This window comes from Buteo buteo, chromosome 26 (genome assembly GCF_964188355.1).
Source record: "Buteo buteo chromosome 26, bButBut1.hap1.1, whole genome shotgun sequence".
Classification (NCBI taxonomy): Eukaryota; Metazoa; Chordata; class Aves; order Accipitriformes; family Accipitridae; genus Buteo; species Buteo buteo.
Window position 1 is genome coordinate 9359640 of NC_134196.1, and position 25249 is coordinate 9384888.

The 25249-nt window shown below is 37.3% G+C and overlaps 2 protein-coding genes across 6 annotated transcripts in view; one reads left to right on the forward strand and one right to left on the reverse strand.

Annotated features, from left to right (window-relative positions):
- METTL25 (methyltransferase like 25) overlaps positions 1 to 17263 on the reverse strand; it is a 64329-nt gene extending 47066 nt beyond the window's left edge. For all 5 annotated transcript variants that reach the window (XR_012654493.1, XR_012654494.1, XM_075058095.1 and 2 more), the window contains exons 1-3: positions 16868 to 17263; positions 8966 to 9133; positions 4006 to 4106 (exon numbers count right to left, since the gene is read on the reverse strand). Coding sequence is in view for 3 of the 5 variants with exons in the window: in XM_075058095.1 (XP_074914196.1) it covers positions 4006 to 4106; positions 8966 to 9133; positions 16868 to 17132 (534 nt within the window). In the remaining 2 variants the exon portion in view is untranslated. The remainder of the gene's footprint in view (positions 1 to 4005; positions 4107 to 8965; positions 9134 to 16867) is intronic.
- On the forward strand, positions 17183 to 24233 carry CCDC59 (coiled-coil domain containing 59). The gene is made up of 4 exons (XM_075058099.1): positions 17183 to 17379; positions 18563 to 18785; positions 21252 to 21351; positions 23983 to 24233. The coding sequence occupies exons 1-4, from the start codon at positions 17250 to 17252 to the stop codon at positions 24142 to 24144; spliced, it is 615 nt and encodes a 204-aa protein (XP_074914200.1). The 5' UTR covers positions 17183 to 17249; the 3' UTR covers positions 24145 to 24233.
- Positions 24234 to 25249: the final 1016 nt, after the last annotated feature.

A 25249-nucleotide genomic window follows, 5' to 3' on the forward strand; every position in this document is an offset into this window, starting at 1 on the left:
ATTATTTAAAAGTGAAGGAAAAAAAAGTGTTCAAGGAATAATTTTACCCACTATTTTATGTAACAGATACTACTATTACGCAGAACATGCACGCCTCCACTTCTACAACGCTTTTAATTATTTCTGTGAAAGGCAGCATTTGGACACAAGAGTCAGCTAGTGAATTATTCCCAACTCCTACGTGTGACCTCTAGTGGCTCTAAAGACAAACTGCAGTTTGGGTAAGGCTTTTTCAGTTGTTTCCAAGTAAAAAGAAAACAGTAATATACTGTTAAATTAGCACTGGGAGAATAGTTTTAAAACGAAAGGAAAATTTGACTAGAAATACGAAGGCAATGATCTTGTGCTAAACAAATAGACGGCATTAAATTAATCCCTGCTTTACCTTCCCTTGATTACATAAGGAAAGGTAATCAGCAATCCATAGCGTATCTGCCAAGCATGAACTTTCAAAATGAAATTTCCATGATATAATGGACTCCAAAGGTCTTGTCCATAGTGAGCTGGGTACTATGTTTAAACACAGTTTCTGGCACAGCATAATCAAGAACTTTGTTTCCAGAAGCATTCCAACATTTCCCAGCACCAAATCACAAATTTAATGGATGCTGAATGCAGAATTATATACTTACATTACACATCACAACTTTTGCTGCACATGCTGCAATTTCCAAGGAAAACTTTCACAAATACATTAAAGAAAAAAACCGTGCATTTAAACAAAGAAGAATCATCATTGACTTCTTTTCATAGTTTTATCAAGAACTTCTTTATAAAATGAAGTTCCACTTGTACAATAGGAGCAATGCTTAAACGGGGCAGTAAACAACTGAAAAAAAACCCTTTAGTTAGGTTGCTTTAATGTTTAATTCAAATCATTAACCTAGAAGTGATTACAGTAGTAATAAAATTTTTGCTTTTATTCTCATTTTACTATTTATTATACTACATTATAAAATACCTCAGGAGAGCAATATCCTCTACCACCCATTATACATCATGGGTATGGAGGTGAAATAGAGGGCATTTTTCAAGCTGTCAGTGATCTGTAATATCTGAAAGAAACACCCTGAGGACACGTGCTGTTGTAAAACATGTGTTGTGTTTTCATAGCTCTAGATTTTTTAATTAAATGTTGCATATATTTTGTTTTGCGAGAAGGATAGAAAAAAATCAATAAGGAAAAAACTCTCCTAAAACTTTACAATTCCTATATTTTTTTAAGTTGAAAGGTAACCAAAACAAAAGGAGTTGCTTTTTAATAACTGAGAAGGAGCCTTTTCTTTTTTTTTTTAATGTAACTGGAAAGCTCTTTTCATATATTAGGGATTTGTAACTTTGCACAAATAAATTTTGTTACAGTGTATGACTAAAATGGAAAAAAGTTAATATAGAGCAGTCAGCATTTCATATTCAGTGACATACTGCAATAATATTTTTCATTAAATGTTACAATTTTTTCAAAAAATAAACAGAAAATAATCCTTTGTATAAAGATACTCCAAGCCATCTGATAAAAGTGCATAATCACTGGATGAAATTGCAGCATATTGACACATACTTAATAATGATTGGTTTGAGATTTTATTACCAGCTACATCGGGTCTTAGGTTAGGTCATTAAGGTGGCTCTACTTTTTTACTCTCTGAACATGGGTTTTCCTTTCCTTTCATTCCTGAATCTCACAGGAACTATTTAAAATCTAAATGAAAATGCTATATGAAACACCACCTTCCAGAGAACACTTAGTATTGCATTATGAGCAAACTACGCTCTCCTACAGCTTTTTCAGTACATGAAAGTCTTCAACACTTGAACAACTAATACTTGCCTGAAGCAAAAGCTAAGCAAGGCAAAAAACATGCTAATGATAGAAGAAATTACTTTCACAAATCTGCTGCTACTGTATTTCTATTCTTTACAGAGTGCATCCACTTTACGGCTGTTGAGGGCACCCACACTTGTCACTGCGGCTGGCTCTTGAAAGAGTTGCTGGAGAGATCGCCTTCCATCGCTGTAAGCGATCGCAGATGCTCACAAATTGACTGCGTCTCACCCAGTAATATTTGGCCTGAATTGCAGCTCTCTATTTACTTGGTAATCCCAGCTGTAAGGAGAAAACTGCTTAAAACTTTGCCTTCATCAGTCATTCCTCACAAAACAGATGGTCAGGATTCAGTTTTGATCTCTGTTTTCAAGGATGCCACTGGCCTGACCCAAACCTATCAAGAGTACCGCATCATTTACATTATCTAAATTAAACTCAGCCTGAGCCAAATAACTTTCTAATCAAAGTTCAGCTTCAGCAACTTGGAGCTGAACCCAAGTTTTGGGGCCTGCCCTTCGGTCTGTGGTGGCAGCAGCAGCAACTCAGGACACTGCAGTTACATCTCTACCACTAACCAGAACAAAGCACGGCCATGTACTCTACCCCCAGCACTCAACTGGCCACACCATTAATTTTGAGCAGCCCCCCTCCTGCAGGGATGAAGCAGGCCAACTAGCACTCTCCCATTCAAAGGCCAGGCACAGTATGGGGGACAAGATACACCAGAGACCATGGTAATACAGACTTGGCCTGCCCAACTGCAGTTGTTTCTTCCCCCTTACTCACAACCAATACCTTAATTTGAAACCACACTCAGACGTATTTAGTTAGGGAAAAAAAAGGCTCAGAGGGAATACGTTCAGCATAGAATCTGGGCACATACCTTATTAATCTTTGGTTTTAAACAAATATAGTTTGTTCTCCACAAATCTTTGTGGGAACAAGTATTAGGCTGGAGGAAATTGGTCTCCATTTACACTTACAGCCCCTTGCACAGAAAGCAAGTGCAGCTCAGATGTAGAAAGGAATCAAATGCAGTGTCCAGAGTCACTAGTCATCTACAGTTTAAAGCGAGGATGAAGCTACATTAGCCAGTTACTAGCATTATAGAGGTTAAAATGATTAAACCAACTCAGTTCACCCAGATACTTAGTAATACTTAGTTATTACCACAACAAAGGTCTGAGACGTGGAATCTAACAGAAAATTTAACATTTAAAAAGCTTACAGAAAAATTACTTGTATGTAAAACAAGGAAATGGTATTGGTGTACTTCTGTCTAATAGAATGTGAAATACGGTACTCAAGTATTGCCAACAGATCCACAAGTGAACATCTACGAGGTTTTAATGCAACAGTGATCTAGTGCACTGTGCAATCACAATTACATGCTAAAAAGAAAGGATAAGTTACAATCAAATTTCAGAAAGGAATCCTGCAATTCTTCACCATCCAAGGGTGAACTTGCCATCTGATGTATGAAACGGCCAACTCATAGAGTAATCACTGGGTGGTAATGGTGTTGGGTGTCCGAATCTCACACATGTTCTACCAAATGTATTTTATGCACACTCTGCTACATAAATCTCTGCTTAATCTGGTCTCTCTTCAAACTAAAAAGGTCATAACTAAATTCCTAATTAAACAACCCATGTTAAATAAAGGTGAACAGCATTAAACAATAGGAAACAATTTAAATCTCTTGTGCCAGAATAAGATGAGCTTTCAAAATTTCTCAGATCTTCTATTTGGGTCTCTATGTGGCACTCTTGTGTGCCTGACAGAAGAACGAAGTTTTGCTCTCCTAGTGATGCTTATGGTAAATTCCCAGCAATATAATACTGATAAACATGACAGTACTCGCATATAGAAAAAAGCAGTACAATTTTTAGCTGCTCAATGTATAGAGGATGATTATAATTTCTTAATATTTTTCATGAGTCATAAAATGATTGTGATTCATTGAAAGGCAGGTCCTTTGGAATGATACATTTGTAAACAAAATTGTCCTTCAGCTTGGCTGTAAAGGTTCTTGGCCCTAATTGTTCTTTAGGTACAATTATTTACAGGAAAAATAAGAACAGCAGTGACAGAATATCAAAATCATGTACTCAAACACAATAAGGAGAATAATTTGGAAGGTACAAGGTAACACACAGTAAGAAATGCTTTCTTACCTGCTTTATACCACAGTAATTCGCTATGTTGTCTACCAGCTCTGACATCACCTGCACTTCATGTGATTTCTTATTATTCATAAACTCATCAGTTTTGATACCTGTATCAGATTAAGAAAATACATACACATTAACACAACCCATAATAATAAAGATTTCTGATCAATCAGAAAAAATACCAGCCTAAAAATATGCTATAGTATTTTTATATTTTAAGGATAGTAATTTTTAATTAAAAACTCATTAAATTATTACAAGACTAAACTTCTGAATTACAGATGAATTAGTAAAATTCCACACTGTAAAACTTAGTACTGTTGGTGTAGTTTTAAGATGTAGCATTAATACCTGACCAAATATTAGACAATAGCCACTACTATAAAACTGTTCTTCCTATTTATTTTTCTGTCATTTATCACATTTACCTTTACATAGGTGAAATATAAGGGCAGAGACAATTAATAATCACACAGTATGGCTTGTTAATTATACAGATTTGACCACAATATCAAGTGGAAGATATCTCAAATAAAAGTTATGAGTGATGTTGGGGAAACTCAAAGGAAGAGACACCTTTATTTTTTTAACCTATAGATGGGTTACAGAACTACTACATCTTTATGGTACAAAATCACTCATTTCAGTGTTGCTGGAGAATGTGTTAATGAGATGCAGTCAATCTCTGCCACAGGTTTACCGCTTGCAGAGAATATGAAGCACCCACTTGCTAACCCTTACATCCCCCAACCAAAGGAGGAGCTCAGAAGTCACTCCCTTGGGAGAAACCCACACATTTCTCATAGGTGACCAACACTACAGTACACTTGGCTCTAGTTAAATTGATGGAAATTTTTGTAAGTCTGAGTGATGGCAGAAGAAACTGGACCATTACTGATGAGTATGCTCCTAGAAAACAAGACTTTTCTACATGACTAGGCAGATTAATATACTTTCCTGTTCTCTGCTTTTTGCACAGTATGTGTTCATCTGTCCAGAAACTGATCATTAGACAAAAACTATGTTCATTCCTTGATCAGATCATGCTGGGAACAGAGCCAAGAGTGTTACTTCTTTAGAAGAGAGTAGGGAATTGAACTGAGCTCATGAGAAACCTAATGTTTTCTCTATTTTTCCCAAAACCCACAGGATCTCTCCATTTCTTAAACATCTGGTTTTTTATAATAAACTGTTATGACAATACTTAAAATCTAATATAGACTCTATGAACTGACAAAAGAAAAAAAATAGACTAAAATACTTTTAAACAAAACAAACAGCAGAAACAAGTGTTTGCCATTTCACTAAAGATTCTCCTTAACTTTCAAATTGTGAAGATCTACCCGGTGTCCTAAAAACCCCTTAATCTGTAAGCATTTCAAAAGAAAGAAAAAAGACAGAAAAAAAATTTTAAAAAGTCTCTTTTTTTGTTTATATTTGAACATTTTTGTGCCTGGATAGGCTCATCAGAAGAAGAGGCAGAATGGGAACAGGAAGAAACAGACATTTAACTTCTTGACAGAAATAAAAGTTATTTGACTTTTCTCCAAAGCAGCACTGTCACTTTGAACTATCACCACATATTGCACCTTTTACTCTTTGGTATAGTATGAACTCAAAAGACTGAATTGGGTAATGCTGTGTGAAGTACCATTTCAGAGAGTACTTAAGCCAAATTAAGTATTTCAAACATGGAAGAAATCCAGAAATCCAGAAACAAGACCCAACTTAACGTCAAATAAGTATTTCAAACATGGAAGGAATCCAGAAATCCAGAAACAAGACCCAATTTACAAAAGCTGAGGTTCCACACAGAAAAACCATAGTTTGCTTATACCTACGTATATAAAGTATTTATCACCTTAGCTACTAAAGTTTCTTAACCATTTTTAGGCTTCTTTTCCTACCTTTTGCAGAATGAGCACTCTGCTTGTATTTCAGCTCAGGAAAAATGATACTGTGCAGAAAATTATGGATTTTTTTCTGCAAAATTCTGATAGATTTTTTAGCATTATTTTGAAAAACAATCAGACATATTACAATCTAATAGAAAAAACTCTATTTGGGGACTGTTTTATATTACCAATACAACTGCAAATTTGAAAAAATATGTATACTGGTTTTAAACAAACTATGTAAATTCATTCTGCTATCACAAAATTACTTTCTTCAAACAAATAATCATACATGTAGATTTCCTTATTATATGTACAACTGCTGCAAGCAGAACAAATACTAATTTAAAAAGACATAAGACATTTAGAGATCCATCTCCTTTTGTGATGAAAAAAGAAAGTGGGGTTCAAATACTTCACAGAAGTACCCTCGATATAATAGAGTAACAGAATGCTTAATGTTACTAGTTTTAGCTGGTACTGAAATGGTACTCATTTCCACTGTGAATCCCTAGCACAGGTAGCTGCTTTCCATTTGAAAAACTGCTTCAACTCTATAATGCCATTTACAGCTACGTCTTTAGTTGTGAAGCTGAATTGTCACAGCTGAACAGTTGACTATCCTTTATACAGGGCTAACACAGATCTTCCTAAGATCTCCTATGGCAGGGTGCAGGGGTTTTATACCCCAACTACCTGTGGGAATTCAGATATACCAGATAAAAAAAAAAAATTCACAGTCCACACCAGACAACACCACCTATACAGAAGTTACACTACTATGATTTAATTCCATAAGCCAGAGTGAGGGACCAGGATAACCGTATACTAAAAAAACCATTGAGGCAGAGTGATATCCAGTATATAGCATTTAAAGATGGATTCGTTAACAGTCATTGCATGACTACTACCTTTGCAATAAACACATTACAAATGTAGAGAGTACTCTTAATCCAGTACTGTAGCAACCCTCACTTCTTATATTGGATGTGGACCCTGTAACAAGATAAATTCTTCCTGCTGGCTTCCTCCCCTTGGGCCAGACTCTTCTGGACCCCATGGGCTCAGTGCAAGCAACCTGATGGTGCTGTAACGACCACAATGACCTTCATTAGGAAGCAATGGAGAAAGCCCTTTAGACTCAGAACTCCATTCTGAGTAGCTGTGTCCACAGTATGCTTGAAAAGTTTGTGCTTACCAATTATTCCAAGGAAGGATAGCAATATGTCTACGTTAAGATGGTGAAGAAGTTAGAGAGCTATGCAAGTATGCAAACTGTGGGAATAGGCTCATAAGCATGTTTGTCTTAGAACAAGAAAATGTATTAAAAACATCTGAAACATAAATGGAATTATCCTGATGCATACTTTTCAGAATATGAGCAAGGCCATGGTAAAGTTGCCAATTTTCTCAGACTCACACTTCTTTTGACTTGCAAGCTTTAGTATGTCAGGAAATGAATATATTTTCTGAAATACAGAATTAAGTCCAAAATATCTAAAACAGCTTAAGTTAAAAGATCACAACTTTCATTTGGCAACTTGCACGTTATGAATCCGTAATTTGGTATTTTGCTTCTGCCAAATGATTACCAGGAACTTCAATTAAGTTAATTTAACTGATCCTTACTGCCAATTCAACACAAAGGTTTTGAATTATAATACCATTGCATACATTTGGAACATGTTTTATTTTTTCTATAAAGAACAATTTAGAATTACTGCATCACAAACCCAGGCCCGAGTTACCCAACTGAGCAGCACTCCTGCAAGACACAGAATAAAATATTCAACAACTGCCTTATCCTGATGCTCCATTCTGCATGACAAGAAGATGAAAGAATCCTTGTAGTTTTGTCTAAGAAAGCTAATCCAGATATGAACTCAAGTACAAGGATAACAAAGTAGAACTAGAGAATTACAGAAAATTAAGCGGAACACAGGGAATGAGAGCATAATAAAAATGAAAAGAGCTAAAAAGCAAGCAGAAGAAAAGCAGCATGCAGTTGTCAAACAAGAAAAAAGAGCTTCAGATGAAAGAGGGCAAAAGGAAAGAAGCCAGGAAGTAAGACCAATGCACAACAACCCATTAAGACTATCTTAGCTATGGCATTTTAGTATTTCTGAAGAAATGAAAAACTGGGGAGCCAATCATGGAAAATGGCAAAATTGGAAGGAGAAGATTGCTGTAGAAAACGGGAGAGATGCACAACATATATATAATGGTGCTATTACTTAGGATAAGAAACATCAGAGTTTTAACATATTACAGAGATAAAACACACTAGAAGGCAAAGACAGAGAGCTGCTCAGTCTGCCTCTGAAAAACTAATGAGAAATCTGAAAGACAGTGACAAATCTATAAAGATTGAGGACTCCATGAAGAGCACGTTTTCAGTGAAAATTACAGCAGTCCAAGTAAGTATAAATGCCAATTTATCATCTGATACAAAAAATATAACGAAGGGTAAGACTTCCAGTGTCCAACTTGATGCCAACTTGAGAGTGTTTTAATTCAATGTCTTTAACTACAGAAAATGAAATTACTCTAGTTTTATGACATATAATTGGTATTGGTCCAAAACATACAGAATGAATAAAAATGAATTTTTTTGAGACATCAAACACTTATTGGACCATATTCAGCTAAACGCCAAAGCACATATTTAATATTAAACAAAAGATGTAACATGAAAACCCACTTGCCAGATTTTAGGGTGAGACTTTTAAAAAAAAGCAAGAATAGCAACCATGATTCCTGCTGCTTAAGGAGAAGAAAAACAAAGGGAATTAACAAGATATCTCAAAAAATGATGTGCCTGCTTGTCTATCTCACCCCCTTTAAAACTGAATCTCAGGAAGGGTCTATATGTACTGAACGCTGTGACCTCTTTGCTCAAATTTTAGTAAGAGAATCCATTTTCTAAACAAAGGCAATGAAGAAACTATCTAGGAACAAATGAAAATTGAAGTGAGAAGCATGTAGGGAAAAAACCCCAACAAACCACTCTCCAAAACCAAAGGTCCTATAGTGAATAAGTAAAAATTTAAATACAAATGTAAGTATACCTGTTGTTCCTTGATTGTCTCCTCTCAGTGCTTCAAGTACATCTTCTAATGGGGTACACACTCCAAGGCTGGACAAAGAATAATATTTAGCAGCCAGGGCAAACAAACGTACATTGATAAGCTTCTTAGAGTTTTCACAAAACACATTGGAAAACATGTCGTCATCATCTGTACAGAAAAGAAAAAGAAAAGATTTCCGTCAACAGTGCTTAACATCTCTGTAATAGTGCTGACAGAGAACTACAAGCAATAAATTCTTAGTATCAGACAGAAGTAACCATTTACTTTGCTTCCATAAGTGGGAAAACTCATTATTTTTCTTCAGCTGTATTCCCCCTTCAGAACGGCAGTCAAATTTTGCTCTTATCTCAACTAGTGTAAATGTGGAAAAATCTATTGTTTTAGCAGAGCTACTTTAGTATAATCAACAAGAGAATTCAGGCAACATTATCACTTCTCTTTTGTTTACAAACTTGCTCATTATACGTTTCCTAATCATCCCCATCTGACAACACACACTACTAGATTTTTTAAGAAATGCAGCTGTTAAATATATGAACTGTTTTGATTTACAATCACCATATTCACATACTTTCCAAGCTGCTTTGTAACTGGTGAATCTGCTGGGAGAATTAAATTAATTTTTATTACCAATCAGGTGTGAGCCAAAGTTAGATTCCAATGCATATTTTGTTTGACTCAGGATGAAATGCTTCAGTTTGGTATTACTTAGTTCTTAAGTTTCAAAAATGTACACTTATTTTTAGGTGAAACATATTGGTATGAATCATTTATTAATTCTGAGATGGTTTTGTATTGTCTAAGTCCTCTCTATTTCAGCTAAAACTATTTATTTGTGAATTCTACATAGCTTTGCTAATAATTTTGTAATTCTTTTAAAATATATAAAAGCTAACCAGTCCAGCAGTTAGAAAGATTTAGAAAACATCTCCTGGTTTGCCTTTTGTCTTATGGGTAGATATTGAGCAAGTACATACCTAGCACGGTAGCTTTCCTGAATCTGGCCTACCCGCCTGCATGACAACAGATACAGCTGTTTTTAATTGACCTCACCTCTAATGCTCTTAATTTTCTTGCATGACCACAATTAAAGGTGATGCATATATTACCATTTATTGAAAACAGTCCCAACAGTGTCAACATGTTAATTTTCATAGTATTACGGTACAAAGGCTTAAGTCCAGCAACCAAACTTTGGACCTAAGAAAGAATCAATATTGTCTAAGCTATGACCAGAATTAATGTTATTTCAGTTTCTGTATGGCACTTCTTACTCCTCTCTACGACAAAATTAGAAAGCAAGCCACCTTTCTCTATAAAAGATTTTCTTCTTTGAACTTCTGAACATCCAGTAACTTTTAGTTAGTGAACCTTCATAAAGGATAAGGGTGTAACTTGATACTAGAGAACAGAAACAAAGAGAAACACTAAACCAGAATAGACTGCAAAGTTTTTAGGGAGAAGGGGTAATTTTGTTTTCCAATGTCTCTGTGGAGATATGTTAGAGGAAGATAAGAAATTAGATGTGTGCATTTTGAAATGACTGAAGAAAAAGGAATTTCCTTTCTGACTATACCTTCAAATCAAGCAAATAATGGAAGAGACTAATATAATGGGATAAGATAATCAAACACTTTTGGACAATGTACAGAATTGCACTTCCGCCCCCCCACCCCAAAAGTTTCAAAAACCATAAAAGGAGGTGAAAATCTACACACAAACAGTATTTTTGAGTTCTGTTGGGTAAATTTTATGCAAGGAGTTCTTACAAGAAACTGTCACAGCTTGAGTTATTGCTGAAGAAGAAAATTTCAGTTCATTTTTAACAGGGGGTTCACTCATTTAACTTATTTTCGATTTTCTGGGAGTGAACAGCTTTCCAGAAAATTTATAGACATTCACAAAATGAATGTAGTCTGAATCAGTAAAAATGCATAGAAATCTTTAGGTCTGATGCAGTGGTAAGAAATCACTAATCTGTCGAGAACGAGGTTTAAGGGATTCAACAAGCAATTATATGCCAACAATTCTTGAGAAACCGATAGACATGAGACATTAAGTCAAAGGTGCAGAGGGATATTTTGATCAGCCAGCCGTTCAGCAGTTTTGCCAGGTGAAGAAGAAATCTAATTTTCTTGATGAGAAGTGGGTGTTCCACTTTGTTTCATGCATATTACAACTTCTTTGAATTAGTATAGTATTTAGTATAACACACTGGAGAAAAGTCTGGCCCATTCTAATATACATTTATGTTGTTCTTTATCTCCAAATTTTATTTCCTCAGTAACCAGTATGGTTTGGGGTTTTTTTGCCATTTTAGAAAACTGGAGCACATAACACTGAAACATACAATCTTTTTATCAACTGGCACATATTTTTTAAATACACTGGTTAATCTTTTATGACAAAACAAAACAAAAATCGACCAAGCAAAAAACTTTCCCCCAAAATCCACTTCTTTTCCTCATGGCATAACATTATATGAAATAAAGGAGATTTGAAAATACATTGGAATGTCATGCTGTTACAAAATATTTCTTTAACATATGTGAGATGCATGAGAAACATCTGAATAAAATTGGAGTTTTGTAATTTTCATTTTTATACATGTATATTACCTATCTATTAAATGCATTTTGGTTTATAAGCAGTAGTTTTTCAAAATGTCTGGCTAGATATTGGATGTTTTTGATTGACTTTTATATTTTAAATACACTGAACTGTATCACTAGTGGAAAAAAAAGTGCTTTCTATCATTACCGTAGCATCAGATACTTGGGGGTGCAAGAAGAAGTAACGCCATTCTTCCTCCATACAACAGGATAGCAATAAAATTCACAAAAACATGTCACTTTCACATAACTAGTCTATTAGAAGATGCTTTCCTTGACTCCAAGTGTACTAATATATCCATTCTTCCAGTAATATTAAGCAGCTTAGAATTGTTCTTAATGTACAATTCTACAATTCTACATTCTACAATTCTGTAAACTTTCAATGGTATTAGTAGAAATAAACAGAGAAAATATAAACCAACCTGAAATATCACATAGGTGTCATAAATATTACATTTATGTATTTGCTTTAGTTCAAAAGGCAGAAATGAATGCAAACCTTACTGACAAATTAGGTACTTATATGTTGTTTATAAACAAGATCTACTTCGATACTTGCGACATGTTTGTTTCACTGCAATAGGCAGGATCTTTAAGTACATTAGTTTCTTTTACTGGAAATAAATTCACTTATGCCGATGTTAACACCAGCCCTCCAATGCACAGTACAGAAATAGGTACCGGAAAAAGTTTGTTTCAAAGCATCAGACTTGCCTACCATCTCAACCCAAAATGGCATCCCAGTCCAACAGAAGTTTCTACAAGGTCTAGGCCAGCATATGTATCTCTTCATCCAGAGGTGTCATTCAGAGCAGACAACAGTTAATTCAAAAAATGCGCACAAATATGCACACAAGGATGACACACCTGCACAAGCTACCACGAGTTGAATATTTTGTTTAATCAATACTGTACTAAAGCTATTATCTGGAATGAAAGCTAGGGCTCTCCCATCCATTTCTACTGTAAGGTCTATAGTCACCTTTATTCAGACTGGATGAACACCAACTTCTTGGATATTGTAATGGTGATACCCTTAACATCTACCAAATGACTAAATGCAAGAATGCCATTCACCTAAGACACCTCACGTCTGCAACACCAGCCATCACCCAAAACACAGCAAACCCAGTATCTCTCATCTCCTCTGTAAGGAATACATATTATATACCTCATCGGCAACTTTCAGCCAACAATCACATCTTACACCACACCACCCTGACACTGACAGGGAAAATCATTAAACCTATATACCCTTGAAGAAATCTATCCTTATTTTTCCCATCTAACTTTCAAATAGCTCCCAAGATCAACAGCATAAGCAAATATTCAGCACATGAGAGTTCACAATATTTGGCAACCCAGTCTTCCTTTCACATTACTTCCTGCTGATCCCACTATACTGCACAAATAAAACTTATTGTGAAACTTCGTAACTTTCCTAGGTTAAAGACTGATTATTGAAATTCAGAATTTTCTCATTGTCAGAACTCATGAAAAGCTTCTAAACCCACCACTTGCCTGCTTTCACTTTTTCAGCCCCTGACATAAAATATATTAACTCTTCTTACAAATCTCACTTAACTGATATTAAATGCAGTAATACCCAATGTTCTATAATTTCCCTGAATTCAGTTATCTGATGGAAGAACATGAACAGAGCTAGTAGGATTTCATGCACAATCACTAGTATATCATCTGTAATAACACTCCTGCCAAATTTAAATTGTTGTTCCAGCTTGCCAATTAAAAGAAAAAAAACAACTATATGAAGGTATCTGAAGCATGACTTCAAGCTATGGAATGGCAGTTATCAGATTACTATTATTTTTGAATATTAAAAATGTTAGTCTTCTCAAAATGTGTCTACTTTGGTTGCTCACAAGATGACATCTAGTATGTCTTTTAACCAGTCAGTCCATACATTTGCAAATAAATCTTCAGAGGAAAGAAACATATGCAAAAAAATTGGAATTATGGTACAAACACTAATTTACAGTAAAATATGAAAATACTTAAAACACAGATTTTTCTGTGCCTGTGTCCAATTTACAGCAATGACGTGATAAATGAGATGCAGTATGGCAAATGTCAGCTTTCTGATGTATAAAAATATAAAACAGTTTTCTGTATCTAAAAATGGATCTGAAATTTTTTTGTATGGTACAACTGAAAACAAGGGTTCTACCCTTTGTATGATCATTATAATGAAATATCATCTGATGAGTATCTGAAAATGTTCTTTGAAACTGATTTACAGAACATTACATATTCTGTAACATGATTATCTTCTTGCATATAATACTGTATAACAGAATTTCTTGCTTGCTAGCTTCTATTCAGCATATGTAGTTGTCAAAATCCCTATAGTAACATAAAATATTGTGCAGAATAACAGTTTCGTGCCAATCTGCAATAATGTTACTTTTTAGTTTGCACAGCTATGTGAGTAGGAACTGACAACTTCACATTTTGAGATCAATTCTGTCAAATGTAGCTTATGTTTCCCTATGATTTAATTTGGGAGCCCTATTAGAACAGATTCTAGAAAACTTTTCATAATAGTTTAGGGATTGTGAATGTATAAATGTAAAACTTCTCAAACTCTTACAAAGCAAAGGTTTTACCGTGTGAAATCAAAATGTCATTTTATGCATATTTTGAGTAAGGTATCTGAGGTACATTACCACAGTGTCATTTCAGCATGCAAAATAAATCTATGCTCATCGCCACACTCCAATAAAAGGTAGTTCTATGAATGATAGCATGAGAACCCTTTAGCAGCCATTTCAAGGTAAATCTAAATAACTACATTGAAATATCTGATAATTTTGAAGAACAACCACACAAACAGTTAATATTTTAGAGGAATATAAGGAAGACCCATTTCTGTTTATGTTGGGTTTCAAGATCTCTAATGGTTTCTGATCTCTAATGTTATGAAGTTGTACTAATGCACTCAAGTAAGTTATGATACCAAGTTTCTCAATCCTAACTTTAATACAGCTTAATCGTGTGTTCATTTTCAAATACACGTAGATGTTTGCAGGTATCTTCACTAAGAAACTTGTATTCTACTACAATGTATTTTCATCATATGACTGGATGGACAGATACCATGCAGTCAAACAAGTCAGGCACAAACGACCAAATTGGCAAACACATGCCCATTTGATCCCAGTGCCTCCAATTTTGTCACAATACTGGAGAAATTTTGAGAGTGTGTCAAAACCTGACAAATGTTAAATAGTATACTATAATTTTGAGGCTAGAAAAAAAGAGCAATTCTCTTTTTTTTTAAATAAGCAAAAGTAATCCCTGCAGAAACCAAAGAAATGTTATATTTTAGCCACAGCATGAAGGTTTCATAACCTTCTAAAGCACATGCTTCGTTTTAGCCATAAATTGTGCCTTTTGTTCCAGTAATTTCTGTACCGGATTCCGTAACATGCATTTTGAGTATAGATCATTAAATGATTTTCTAATTTTAAAAACTACAAAACAAGACTCTGCCTTCCTGATTCTCTTTCTACTCTACAGGCCACCACTTCAGTGTCTGCATCATTTCATGGGCTTTCCCACAGAAACAGGTAAGATCAGGGTAATTTTCCTTTAGTGTTTTCTTTTTGATGACTTCAGTGAATAATTAGTGCTGTTCCAGCCTCTATTTACATTTAATTATATGTCCCATTGCTCTGAATCAGCTCTGACTCTGACATTACCTGTCAAAAACATTAGAAGTTTTTCCTCACTGCTTCCCAACACTTTTGCTTGCAGACTGGACAACTGTCTTGTTTCCATCTGGCTCTCAAAGTTAATTCATAATCCAGTGTCTTTTTCATGGACAAATAAACTCTGTGGGTTTTTTTCCCAGATACCTCAACCCCTTAAAAATGAGTCTTACAGTTAATATGTTGAAGGTCTTTAAATCCAAGAGAGAAATGTTACAAGTGATGTAGCAATTCACAGTTCTTCAATCTCTGTCCAAAGCCAAATCATTATCTTAGCTTGCCTGCTATGCCAAAAAGTACACAGCTCCACATGCTACTTTCTGCGGACCCTTCTGTTACACTTAACGTGCTTTCCTGTCTCACGTGTCATTTAACATAGCATTTCAGAACTATCGCTATGCGAGAGCTATCTACGCTCCATAAGCGTTGGCATGATGCAGGTTTTTCTCGGCTAAGTGCTTTGTCAGAGATTTTACCTTAGTTTTGAAACTGATCTCTTTGCTTGGGCTCAGTCCCCTCAAGTATTATACCTTTCAGATGCTTTATCTTCATTTCTGTGCTCTGCCTGAAAGCGTGTTACTGGTATGTTTCCCTTCTACTTGGACTGCAGTAAATTCAGTAATAGAGTTCCATAGCTGGCCTCCTCCCGAGTTACTTGAAAATTACTAAAAATATGAAGTGCTTCCTAAATAGGTCTTGTCAGAAATACAACTGTTTTCTGTCTTCCTTTGCCAGACACTCATCATTACAGATAGAGAGGAAAGTGGTGTTTAAGCCTTTTCCAGCTGTCCTCCACACTTCCAGAGTTTGAACATTTGGAGGACTCGTAACTGTTACATCTTTCCACTCATGTGGAGGGGTTTTTTTTGGTTCATTTTACTTCAGTTCTTCAGAAATCAGTCAGAGCGAAGAGTCTGACAGGAGTTTCATTTTGTTCCCAAGCGAACAGGATGAAACTTATGAGACCGCCATCACAACTGTCACTACCGAGAGCCTCCTAAAGCGAAATTCCTCCCACCATGGCTATACTACCGTGACGGCTCCAAATACATCCCGTTACCCTGGAAGAGACGAGCGCTGCTGGTGCAAACACAGGCGTGAAAAAGCGGGAGTGGGTTCCGCCGAAGGCCGGCTAACTGCCACGGGAATGTCTGTTGCTGAAGGCGGAGGGGGGGGGGGGGGAAGCAGCTCAAGCAGAGCGGTGTGAAATTCCCCTGTTTTATGAAAGCAAGGGCAATAATTCGAAACGTCGGTAGGAGGACACTGAGGAGGTCTCAGGAGGGAGAAGAGAAACCCTCGCCCGCTGAGGCGGCCGGAGGCGGGCAGCCACCGAGAGGCCCACGGGTGGCCCCGGGAGCCCCACGGGTGGCCCCGGGAGCCCGCCGTGCCGCCACACCAGCTCTGCGGGCCGCCACCCCTCTCCCCCCCCGACCCTCCCCAACCCCGACCAACGGTGCTGCGAACCCCACCGGGCCCCGTCCCCACAGCGGGGCCCTCCGGCGAACACCCCCCCGCCGCCCCCCGCCCCAACTCACCCCACAGCGCCGCCTCAGCGCTACCGCCGCCGCCTTCCGCCAGGGGGCGCCGCAGTGCCAGCGGCCCGGCGGCGCGCAGCTCCCGCAGGACGGCGGCGGGGGGAGGCGCCAGCAGGCGGTCCCACAGCCCGCCCGTGTAGAACTCCACCGTGTGGGCGCGGCACAGGGGCAGCGCGCGCGCCAGGAACCCGGCCGCCCCCCGCAGCCTCGCCGCCGCCGCCGCCGGCGATAGCTGGGGAGGCAGCCAGCCGGGTTGTCGCGACATGGTCGACGGCGGGCGGCTCGTCGGCGGTTACGCAGGCGGGTGTAATCGAGCGCCGAGTGGTGGCGGCGGCGGCGCAGGTCGGTGACGTCGTCTCGCTGCGCCGACGCCGGCAGAGCGATGGCGGCGGGCGGCGGGACGGCGGCTCCGGCGGGGGAAAATGGCGGCGCCGCGTCCCGCGGGCCGCGCCGAAAGCGGCTGTGGAGGAGGCCCGGCCTGCTGCGCGATGTCATGGGCAGCGTCCAGGAGGGTGAGGCGGGGGCGGGGGGGGCAGCCTGAGGCGGCGGCGGGGGGGAGAGATGATGGCGCCGAGGGGGAGAGATGGCGCCGAGGGAGGCCCGGCCCGGCCCTGGGCCTCCCGTCTGGGTCGGAGCTGCGTGCCGTGGTGAGGGAGCCCGGAGCCCCGAGGCCGGAGCCCCGTCCTCTCCCGCTGTGTGAGGGGGGCTGAGGGCACGCTGCGCGGGTGGTCCGTCACCGGGGAGGGGGTCTCGGTATTTGGAAACGGGTTCGGGCTGTTGGCGGGTGGGTACGCGAAGGTAAAAAATGAACCGGTAGGAAAAAGGGCGCTGGCTTTTGCAGCGCTTTTCTGAAATTTCAACTTTGGAGGAAGAATCAAAGGGAGAGCTGGGAGTAATTTGGCCTTGCTGCCTTCAGAAACTGTTTTGTTAATGAATATTACAAAAGCCAGTAGCTCTTAAGACTAATGCAATAAGAAATAACATCTGAACAGATTAGCAAAAAGCCGTGTTTAACTTAAGATTGGTAAATGGTTATATAATGATTGAGACTGAAACAACCATGACTTGGTGTTTCCTTCAAGGCTAAATCTTTCTGTGATGTAGCACACGTGAAGTCGTGGACAAGCTCTTCCTGGACAGGTGTGGAAAGAAAGTAGTAGCAATAAAAATACTATTTGTGTGAAAAGATGGAATGGAATATGAATATAGTGTAAACCAGTGATTTAGTGACTTTTTTTGCTCTGGCATTGCAGCTGCAGACTGCTTAAGCAGCCCATATTACTATTATCAATGTGTTCTTGAGACTATCTTTAGGAATCTGTTCTGGAGTCTGTTTTGATGTTGCATATGAAGCTGTCAAAAGTAGGAGAGAAGTGAAATGTTAATACATCTCTTCACTGGATTCAAAAGCATTGGCAAAGGTGTATAATGTGGAGTGTGCATTAAGTAGTATGTTTGCAATGGCATGTTCTTTCAAGGGTGTAGGTGATAATTTTCAGTAAATCTGTACAAGCTGCATTGCTACAGTAGGAGACAGATTTATAACAGTGCTTTTTTTCTGTATTAAAATCTGCAGAAGTAGTGGCTTTTTCTATTTTGGAAAGAAAATGGATTGAAATGGTCCTGGCAACAACTGAATGGTTTGGTACTGCTTCAGTGCAGCTGTATTTAACTCCCTTTTTCTTGTGTTTTCAGGACGGGGATTTGCATTTCGGAGAAAACAAAAGATTGAAAGACAATACAGGAAATTATTGAAAAGGGGAAGAAAGGTCCATTCACAACAGGATAATCAATTTACTGACACTTATCCAGAGCACTTGAAACATCTTTACCTAGCTGAGGAAGAAATGCTTAAGAAACGGTGTAGGGCTCCAGACGATTCAGTTTTATCAGAAGAAAAACTTAATAAAGCAGTAGAGTAAGTTTTTTAAATATGTCTCTAAAAAGAAGTAATTGTTTCCATCATTGAAGAAATACTTTAGATCTTACACTTTATGTGGACATCAGTATGGTGATTTGCTTTACTAAAAAATATTTTCCTATAACATACAAATATTTTTCCTTATTGTTAGAAAATTTAAACATACAGCTTTGTTGTGTTTGCATCAGAATCAGGAAACAAAATTGATGATGGCTAGGGCTTGATTCCACAGGAATAATGTGACAGTTACTGTTGTACCTTAAGGATAAGGTTCAGCTCAAGACCAGTAAGTGCTTGGCCGATTTCTTACCATATCTACAAAGATAAGAGCCTGCTTTTCAGGTAGAGTCTGCAGAGTTTTCCTTTGAATTGATTCTCAGTGTTTTTAAATTAATGTTACTTTTCAGACACATTTTTTGCATTATCTTTCTGTTCCCAGTTTGATAAGTTGTCTTCTTCATATTGCACTCTTTTTCTGCTAGAGTGAGTGATGTTGTGTGCAGTTCCCCTTTTGTGGTATGGCTAGTTTGGGGGGGAATTTAACTATGAATTTAAAAAAAAAAAAAAGGAGAATTTAGTAAAACCTTAAGGCAGTAAAGTGTTCTTGATCAATGTCATAATTTTAAATAATAGAGATGTCATAGCAGTTTTCCAGTGGTGTTGGGGTTTTTTTTTGTTTGTTTGGTTTGTTTTCTTTTAAATTTACTTATAATGATTGGGAGAAGTCAGGTGGAGTTTCTCTCATGCGGTCTAACAGATGTCAGACAACTTAAACCATTTTTTCCCTGTGTGACAGTAATTCCCCTGAAATCTTGGTTAGGTATGTTAGTAAAATGAAAAGCATAGTCACTCAGGTCTAACACTGTCACGGCAGTGTTTTTAAACAGCATTCAAGTACAGTGATTGAGATAATGCCCTTTTGTCCGCAGTACAAGGAGTGGCATAAGTCTTTGAATTCCAAGGTGTATCTATATCTAAACTTTCCTGGGAAGAATGCTGGTGAGATGGGGGGGAAAGGCAGTCAGATCTAAGCCCAGCAGTGGCAGAAAGGTAGAGTTTTGTCTGGAATAGGCAGCTAATGTGTGGGGATGTCTGAAATAGGACTTGTGTTTTTCTTTAAACCAGAGGGTTTCTTAATTTTGCTTAAACTATGGTCATTGTGATTGTAAACCAGAAATAATAATTCTGCAAAAATGTGACTGCTAATCTGTGAGGTGGTGTGATGCATAGAGTCTACTAGATAGGCTTCAGTGTTCTATGAGAATATAAAATAAGAGTTTGGTTAGGTAATTCTATTTTTAGCCTATGTTGCAATTTAAATAGTTTTGTACTTGAGACGATGAGGTGTCATTACATAGTATTGCCACAAGATGGAGATGAGAATAAAGCAAAGATTTTTGTTTTCTTTTCTCCAGAAGAGAGTCATATTTCTAAACGAAATTATTAGCAAATACCTTTACTTTCCTTTTTGATCGTCTGTCTGAAATCCCCTAGATGATGATGGCTAGTTTTCAACTTTTTGTAGTGTGAGTAATAGACTAATCAAAAACTTATTTTGCAAACAGTTCTTAAATATCTAGCAAGGCTTGTATTTTTCCAGTGTGAAATGTCTTTGCTACCACACTGTTTATGTAATGGTTTTATTGTGAATCAGAAAAAAAATAATTTAGAGCTAAATAACCAAAAAAATCCACTCAAAGTAGTGTGACAGTAAATGCCAGACAAATGGCACTGGTTTTCTTGTACTGTTTTCTTTGGTGAAAGATAGCTGGGCAGTTTTTTATACTGAAATTTGGAAGGAACGTAATTTAGGTTCCTAATTTCAGAACATTAAGGACAATAATATTCCATCTCCTTCAAGAAGACAAAGCTTTTAGAAATGCATTGTTACTACTGTGCTTTTTCACCTTGCCATGTCAGCCTGACTTCTCTGGCAGGTAGTCTGCTAGCAGCTGGCTGTCCTCATATCTCTGCAGTTGCATCCATATGTCAGAACTAGAAAGAGAGAATACAGTGCTAAGCTAGTGCATTCAGTTTTTCTAGCTCTGAAGAGCTCATATGATGGGGAAAAAACGCTCTTTTAGGCACTCTTTAAACTCCATGGAACATCATCCATGTAAAGATCTAGCAGATAAGGTATATATGTTACTAAAAGTTGTGTGCAGTCCAGTGTTTGGTACACTTGGCATTAGAGGAGTTTATTGTGCTGAGTTTTCATGCTAGCTGCTCATTACGTTACATGTAGTGGTGTTGGGTATCATGTAAGAGTGGTGCAAATAGGTATCCATTCAAGGTAGAAGGGTGACCCTTCTGAAATCTGTATTTCTAATTGACTTCCCAGAATATGCAAAAAACAGTGGAAGAGTGGAAGACTGTGCTCTGATTCTGGAGTGGCTATGGGATATATGGTTATGACTGCTTGGTGATAGTCTGTATCTGAAGCACATGTACTTTTTCTTACAGGTCAGTTATGACTGAAGGGAAGTTTAAGAAGAAAACGTCCAATCAGAAGGCAAAAGAAGAGTATGAGAAAATAAAGGCTGAGCGTGCTAGAAAGAAAGAGGTAAATCTTGAACAGAGATCTTTCTTCATTGTAGACAAAGATTAGATTCATACCATTTCTACCTGTCAGTCTTCCATCTGGACCCGAATAGGACCACGGGAGAGGAACACAGGAATTGGTATTTCAGTCTTTTTCAACTGGACAGTAATATTCAGACATGCAGGTGTTCAAAGTTATCATTCTCTTTGTCCTTACTATTTTTGTCTTGCAGTTGCCATTAGCAGGATTGTACTCTGTCAGTTGGTACACCAAGAAAAACTTAGTTTGATCTGCATATCCCAGTGGATTATACTAGACCTCTTAAATATTGTAGAAGGGGAAGTAATAACAATACCATCATCTTGTGATGAAAAATGAAATATCCATCCTGTTTCTTATGGTGTTACCATAACGCAGTCTTTGTTTTACCTTTTTATGTGCTTTGACCAACAGTGAGACAATTGTATGTAATAGTATCCATGGCTGAAATCTTTAGTAATTTTTTCCCTTGTTCTAATTTAATGGAACTCATTCTTACAGGGCATATCTTAATATTACCATTGTTGAATAACTCAGTTGAGTTACTCATTTGAGACATCCTTATTTAGCTAGTTCTGTTCTCTCCCAGTACATTGTTCGTTGCACTGTAAAATGGCACAAATGGTAGCATTGTAGAAGTTGTGTAGCTTGCTGCTGACAGACTCAATTTCAGTAACTACTGTATAAATATTATGTAAATATATAGCTGGATAAAACATATTATTTCTTCAGTTTAGCTGTGTTGAAGACTAGAGTAGTTTTATGCCAGTGGATCCATGATTCTGTGCGAGTTACACGGTTGTTCAGCTGAGAGCTTCTTTTTTGAATATTAGATACAGATCATACTAAAAGAAATGAATGTTATGACCAGCTTATTTATAGGAAATAGGAACAAACAAAAAGCCAGTAAGACTGCAAGGAATTTTCTTTGAGCAGCACATAAGAGGTGCCTGAGGGGAGGTGTTAGCACTTTTGGTCTTATTCAAGGTGTTTAGGCAAAACAAACAGTAGCCAAGTTCCGCAATAACACTAATCAATTATGTGGAACACTGGTATGATAATCACATACTTTACCCTCACGTATGTTAGCAAACACTGGATTTGCTGTTATTTGTTTTGGGAAAAGAAATAAGCTTAAAGGCAGAGTTTTGGCCTCCACACTATATAAAAAAGCTAGGATTTAGTAGAGATCAGAAAAAATACAAACGTAAGTAACAACTACCTAAGTAAGATGAATGTTCTTGCTTTGAGTAAGCATTTGGTTGGTAGCCTAAATGGATGTTGTTTACAACAGTATGCTGAAGAACAGTAAAATTATTAGATAGGTAGCGAATTACAGGTAAGTTGCAGTTGATGCTACTCTGGTTAAAAAAAGAAAAAAAAAAGGAATTAATGATATTAATCATTGTTATGGTAAAATAAATGAAGCATTCATGTTATCTTTGCAGGTTTCCCCCACAGCCCCAAAGCCTCTTAGATTTCTATTTAGAAATATTTTCTTTGGTTATTTCTGGTTAATTATATTCTACATCACAGAGCATTTTTACTAATTTTTGTACATCACAGAAGCTCTCTATACCATGGAAAACAAAAATGTAATTGATAAATTATCATCTGTTTGGGCATTGTGCAGAAACATCTGCCTTTGTGGTCAGCATGGCACTGCATTTCAAAGAATAAGCTTTATGAGAACAAATAATCCAAATGAACTGAAGCAGTCCTTCAGTCTGATTTGTGATGTCTTGCATATTTTGGTAGGACATGATATAAGTGAAGCAAGCTCTTTAGCTTGCTTATTGTGGATATTTGCCCAAATTACTTACTCAAATTACAACACTAGAGAAGGGGGTGTAAGCTCTTTGATAAAAACTGAACATGATATCATGATGCTTATCCATATAGTGTAAGAGCCTCCATTAGTGTTTTGGTTGCATATGTGCTGTCCCCTCAACACAGGAAGTTTGTGCAGTTGAAAATTTGGTTAGTCTTTCTTTTTCCCCTCTGTCTTAGTAAAGACAGCAGTCTCTGTCGCTTTGAAAAGGACAGGTCAGTAATAGTTTGGTCTTGATTAAGTTGCCCCAGGTAATGCTGCTTGTGGCGCTGTCCTAGTATCACAAACCTGCCCAACTTCTAGCTCCAGATATGTCCCATATCCTGTCTGCCAGTCCCATGCAGATGTGTCCAGTATCCTAGCACATCTGATTTGGCAAGAGATTTACATGGAGACCACTGGATCAGACTCTTTCTTTCTTGCACTCAAGAGGAGAAACTGGGAAATTTTTGCCACTTTGTCATTTAAGGGGAAAAGTCAAGGAGCTCATTTTGCAGAAAGGAAATAGTACATATTTTAGCAACAAACCTTATCACAGGGTGTTCCACCGAAGAAAACTTGGCTCTTCTCTTGAAGCTTTAGGAAATATAGTATGTTTTGATTATGGTATGTGCTGAAAGAGCATCCTGGTTAAGCTTTTAAGAGTAATGGTGTTTCTAGTGTCAGTACAATACCTAATTGCGAGCATCTTTACAGAAAGAAATGTTATTGCTTATAGATAGCTTCATAGTTACAGAAGATATGTAATTATTTCATAATCCTATCTATCCATTTAATTTCAGGAAGCGGAAAAAAGAAAACAACAAAGAGAAGCAGCTCAACGGTTGTACAAGCAAAAGAAAATGGAAGCTTATAAAATACTGAGTAAGAAGACAAAAAAAGGACAGCCAAATCTAAATTTACAGATGGAGTTTCTTCTTCAGAAAATACAGCAAAACACGTAAACCTCTGCATACATCTTAATTGCAGGCTTTAAGTTACCTGTGGACTTTTTATAAAGTTACTCTTAATAAATAATGTCTTTTTGCTTCTATATCGCTTTTGTCATTGGCTTGATTTATCTCATCAGTCCAGCAGTGGAGGATATTCATCCTGAAATATGTATTCCATGCTGAGAATGAGAGATCTGGTACCTTGAAAATAAATGGTCTGTATTTCTAAGCTTAAATTTTATTAGCTATGTAATATCCTGAATTCCAAATCATTAGAGCCTAATACCATCTGAACATGAATCTACATAGCATAAGGCATTTTTTTTCTAGCTCTAACACTTGCTGTAATTGTGACTACTAAAATTATGAGAGGAGTAAAATGATGCATGTGATATAATTAATATCTCATGAACTGCCAAGGCTAGGAGTCTGTCTTGTGTGCTGTTGGATAGGGTTTGGCACATGAAAACAAAGAACATACATAAACTATACTTGGATGGCTATTATTTGTCATTCTCCACAAAGAATACAACTTTCCAAAGGTCCAAAACTGGTTTGAATGTAAAGATGTTGTAGACTTAACATACACTTTGTGCTTGGTGATTTATACTTTGATGATTTATTTGTTCAAAAACTTAAGTATGACTTTAGCTATGACGGATCAGGTAGATGAGTTGAGGTTTTGGTATGCTGAGCGTATCAAGTTTCTAATCTTTCTTCTTCGGAAAATCTTTAGAAGAAGAATTCTTTTAAACCTTGATTTGGAGGTGCAATTAGGGATCTTTGGCCTAATAAAATGAAAGCATTCTTAGTAAGACTAATAAGTTTGCAATAAAACAAGTTAACTATTTTCCTTAAGTTTATAGAGGAGAATACTATTACACTTTTCCCTTTATCTCAGTCTATTTTGGCAGCCAAGAAATAATACTGAGGTTTTTTCAGCATATAATAAAGACTAGTTAGACATTAAAGTAAGGAATGTCTTGGAAGAAATTTCTCACATCATGCTCCATAAGATTTGTAATACATTTACAGTATTGCAGTATTAAATTACCTCATTTAGAAGTTGATGTCAGCTACAAAAAATTCCTTATTTAAAATACATGTGAAAAATAAA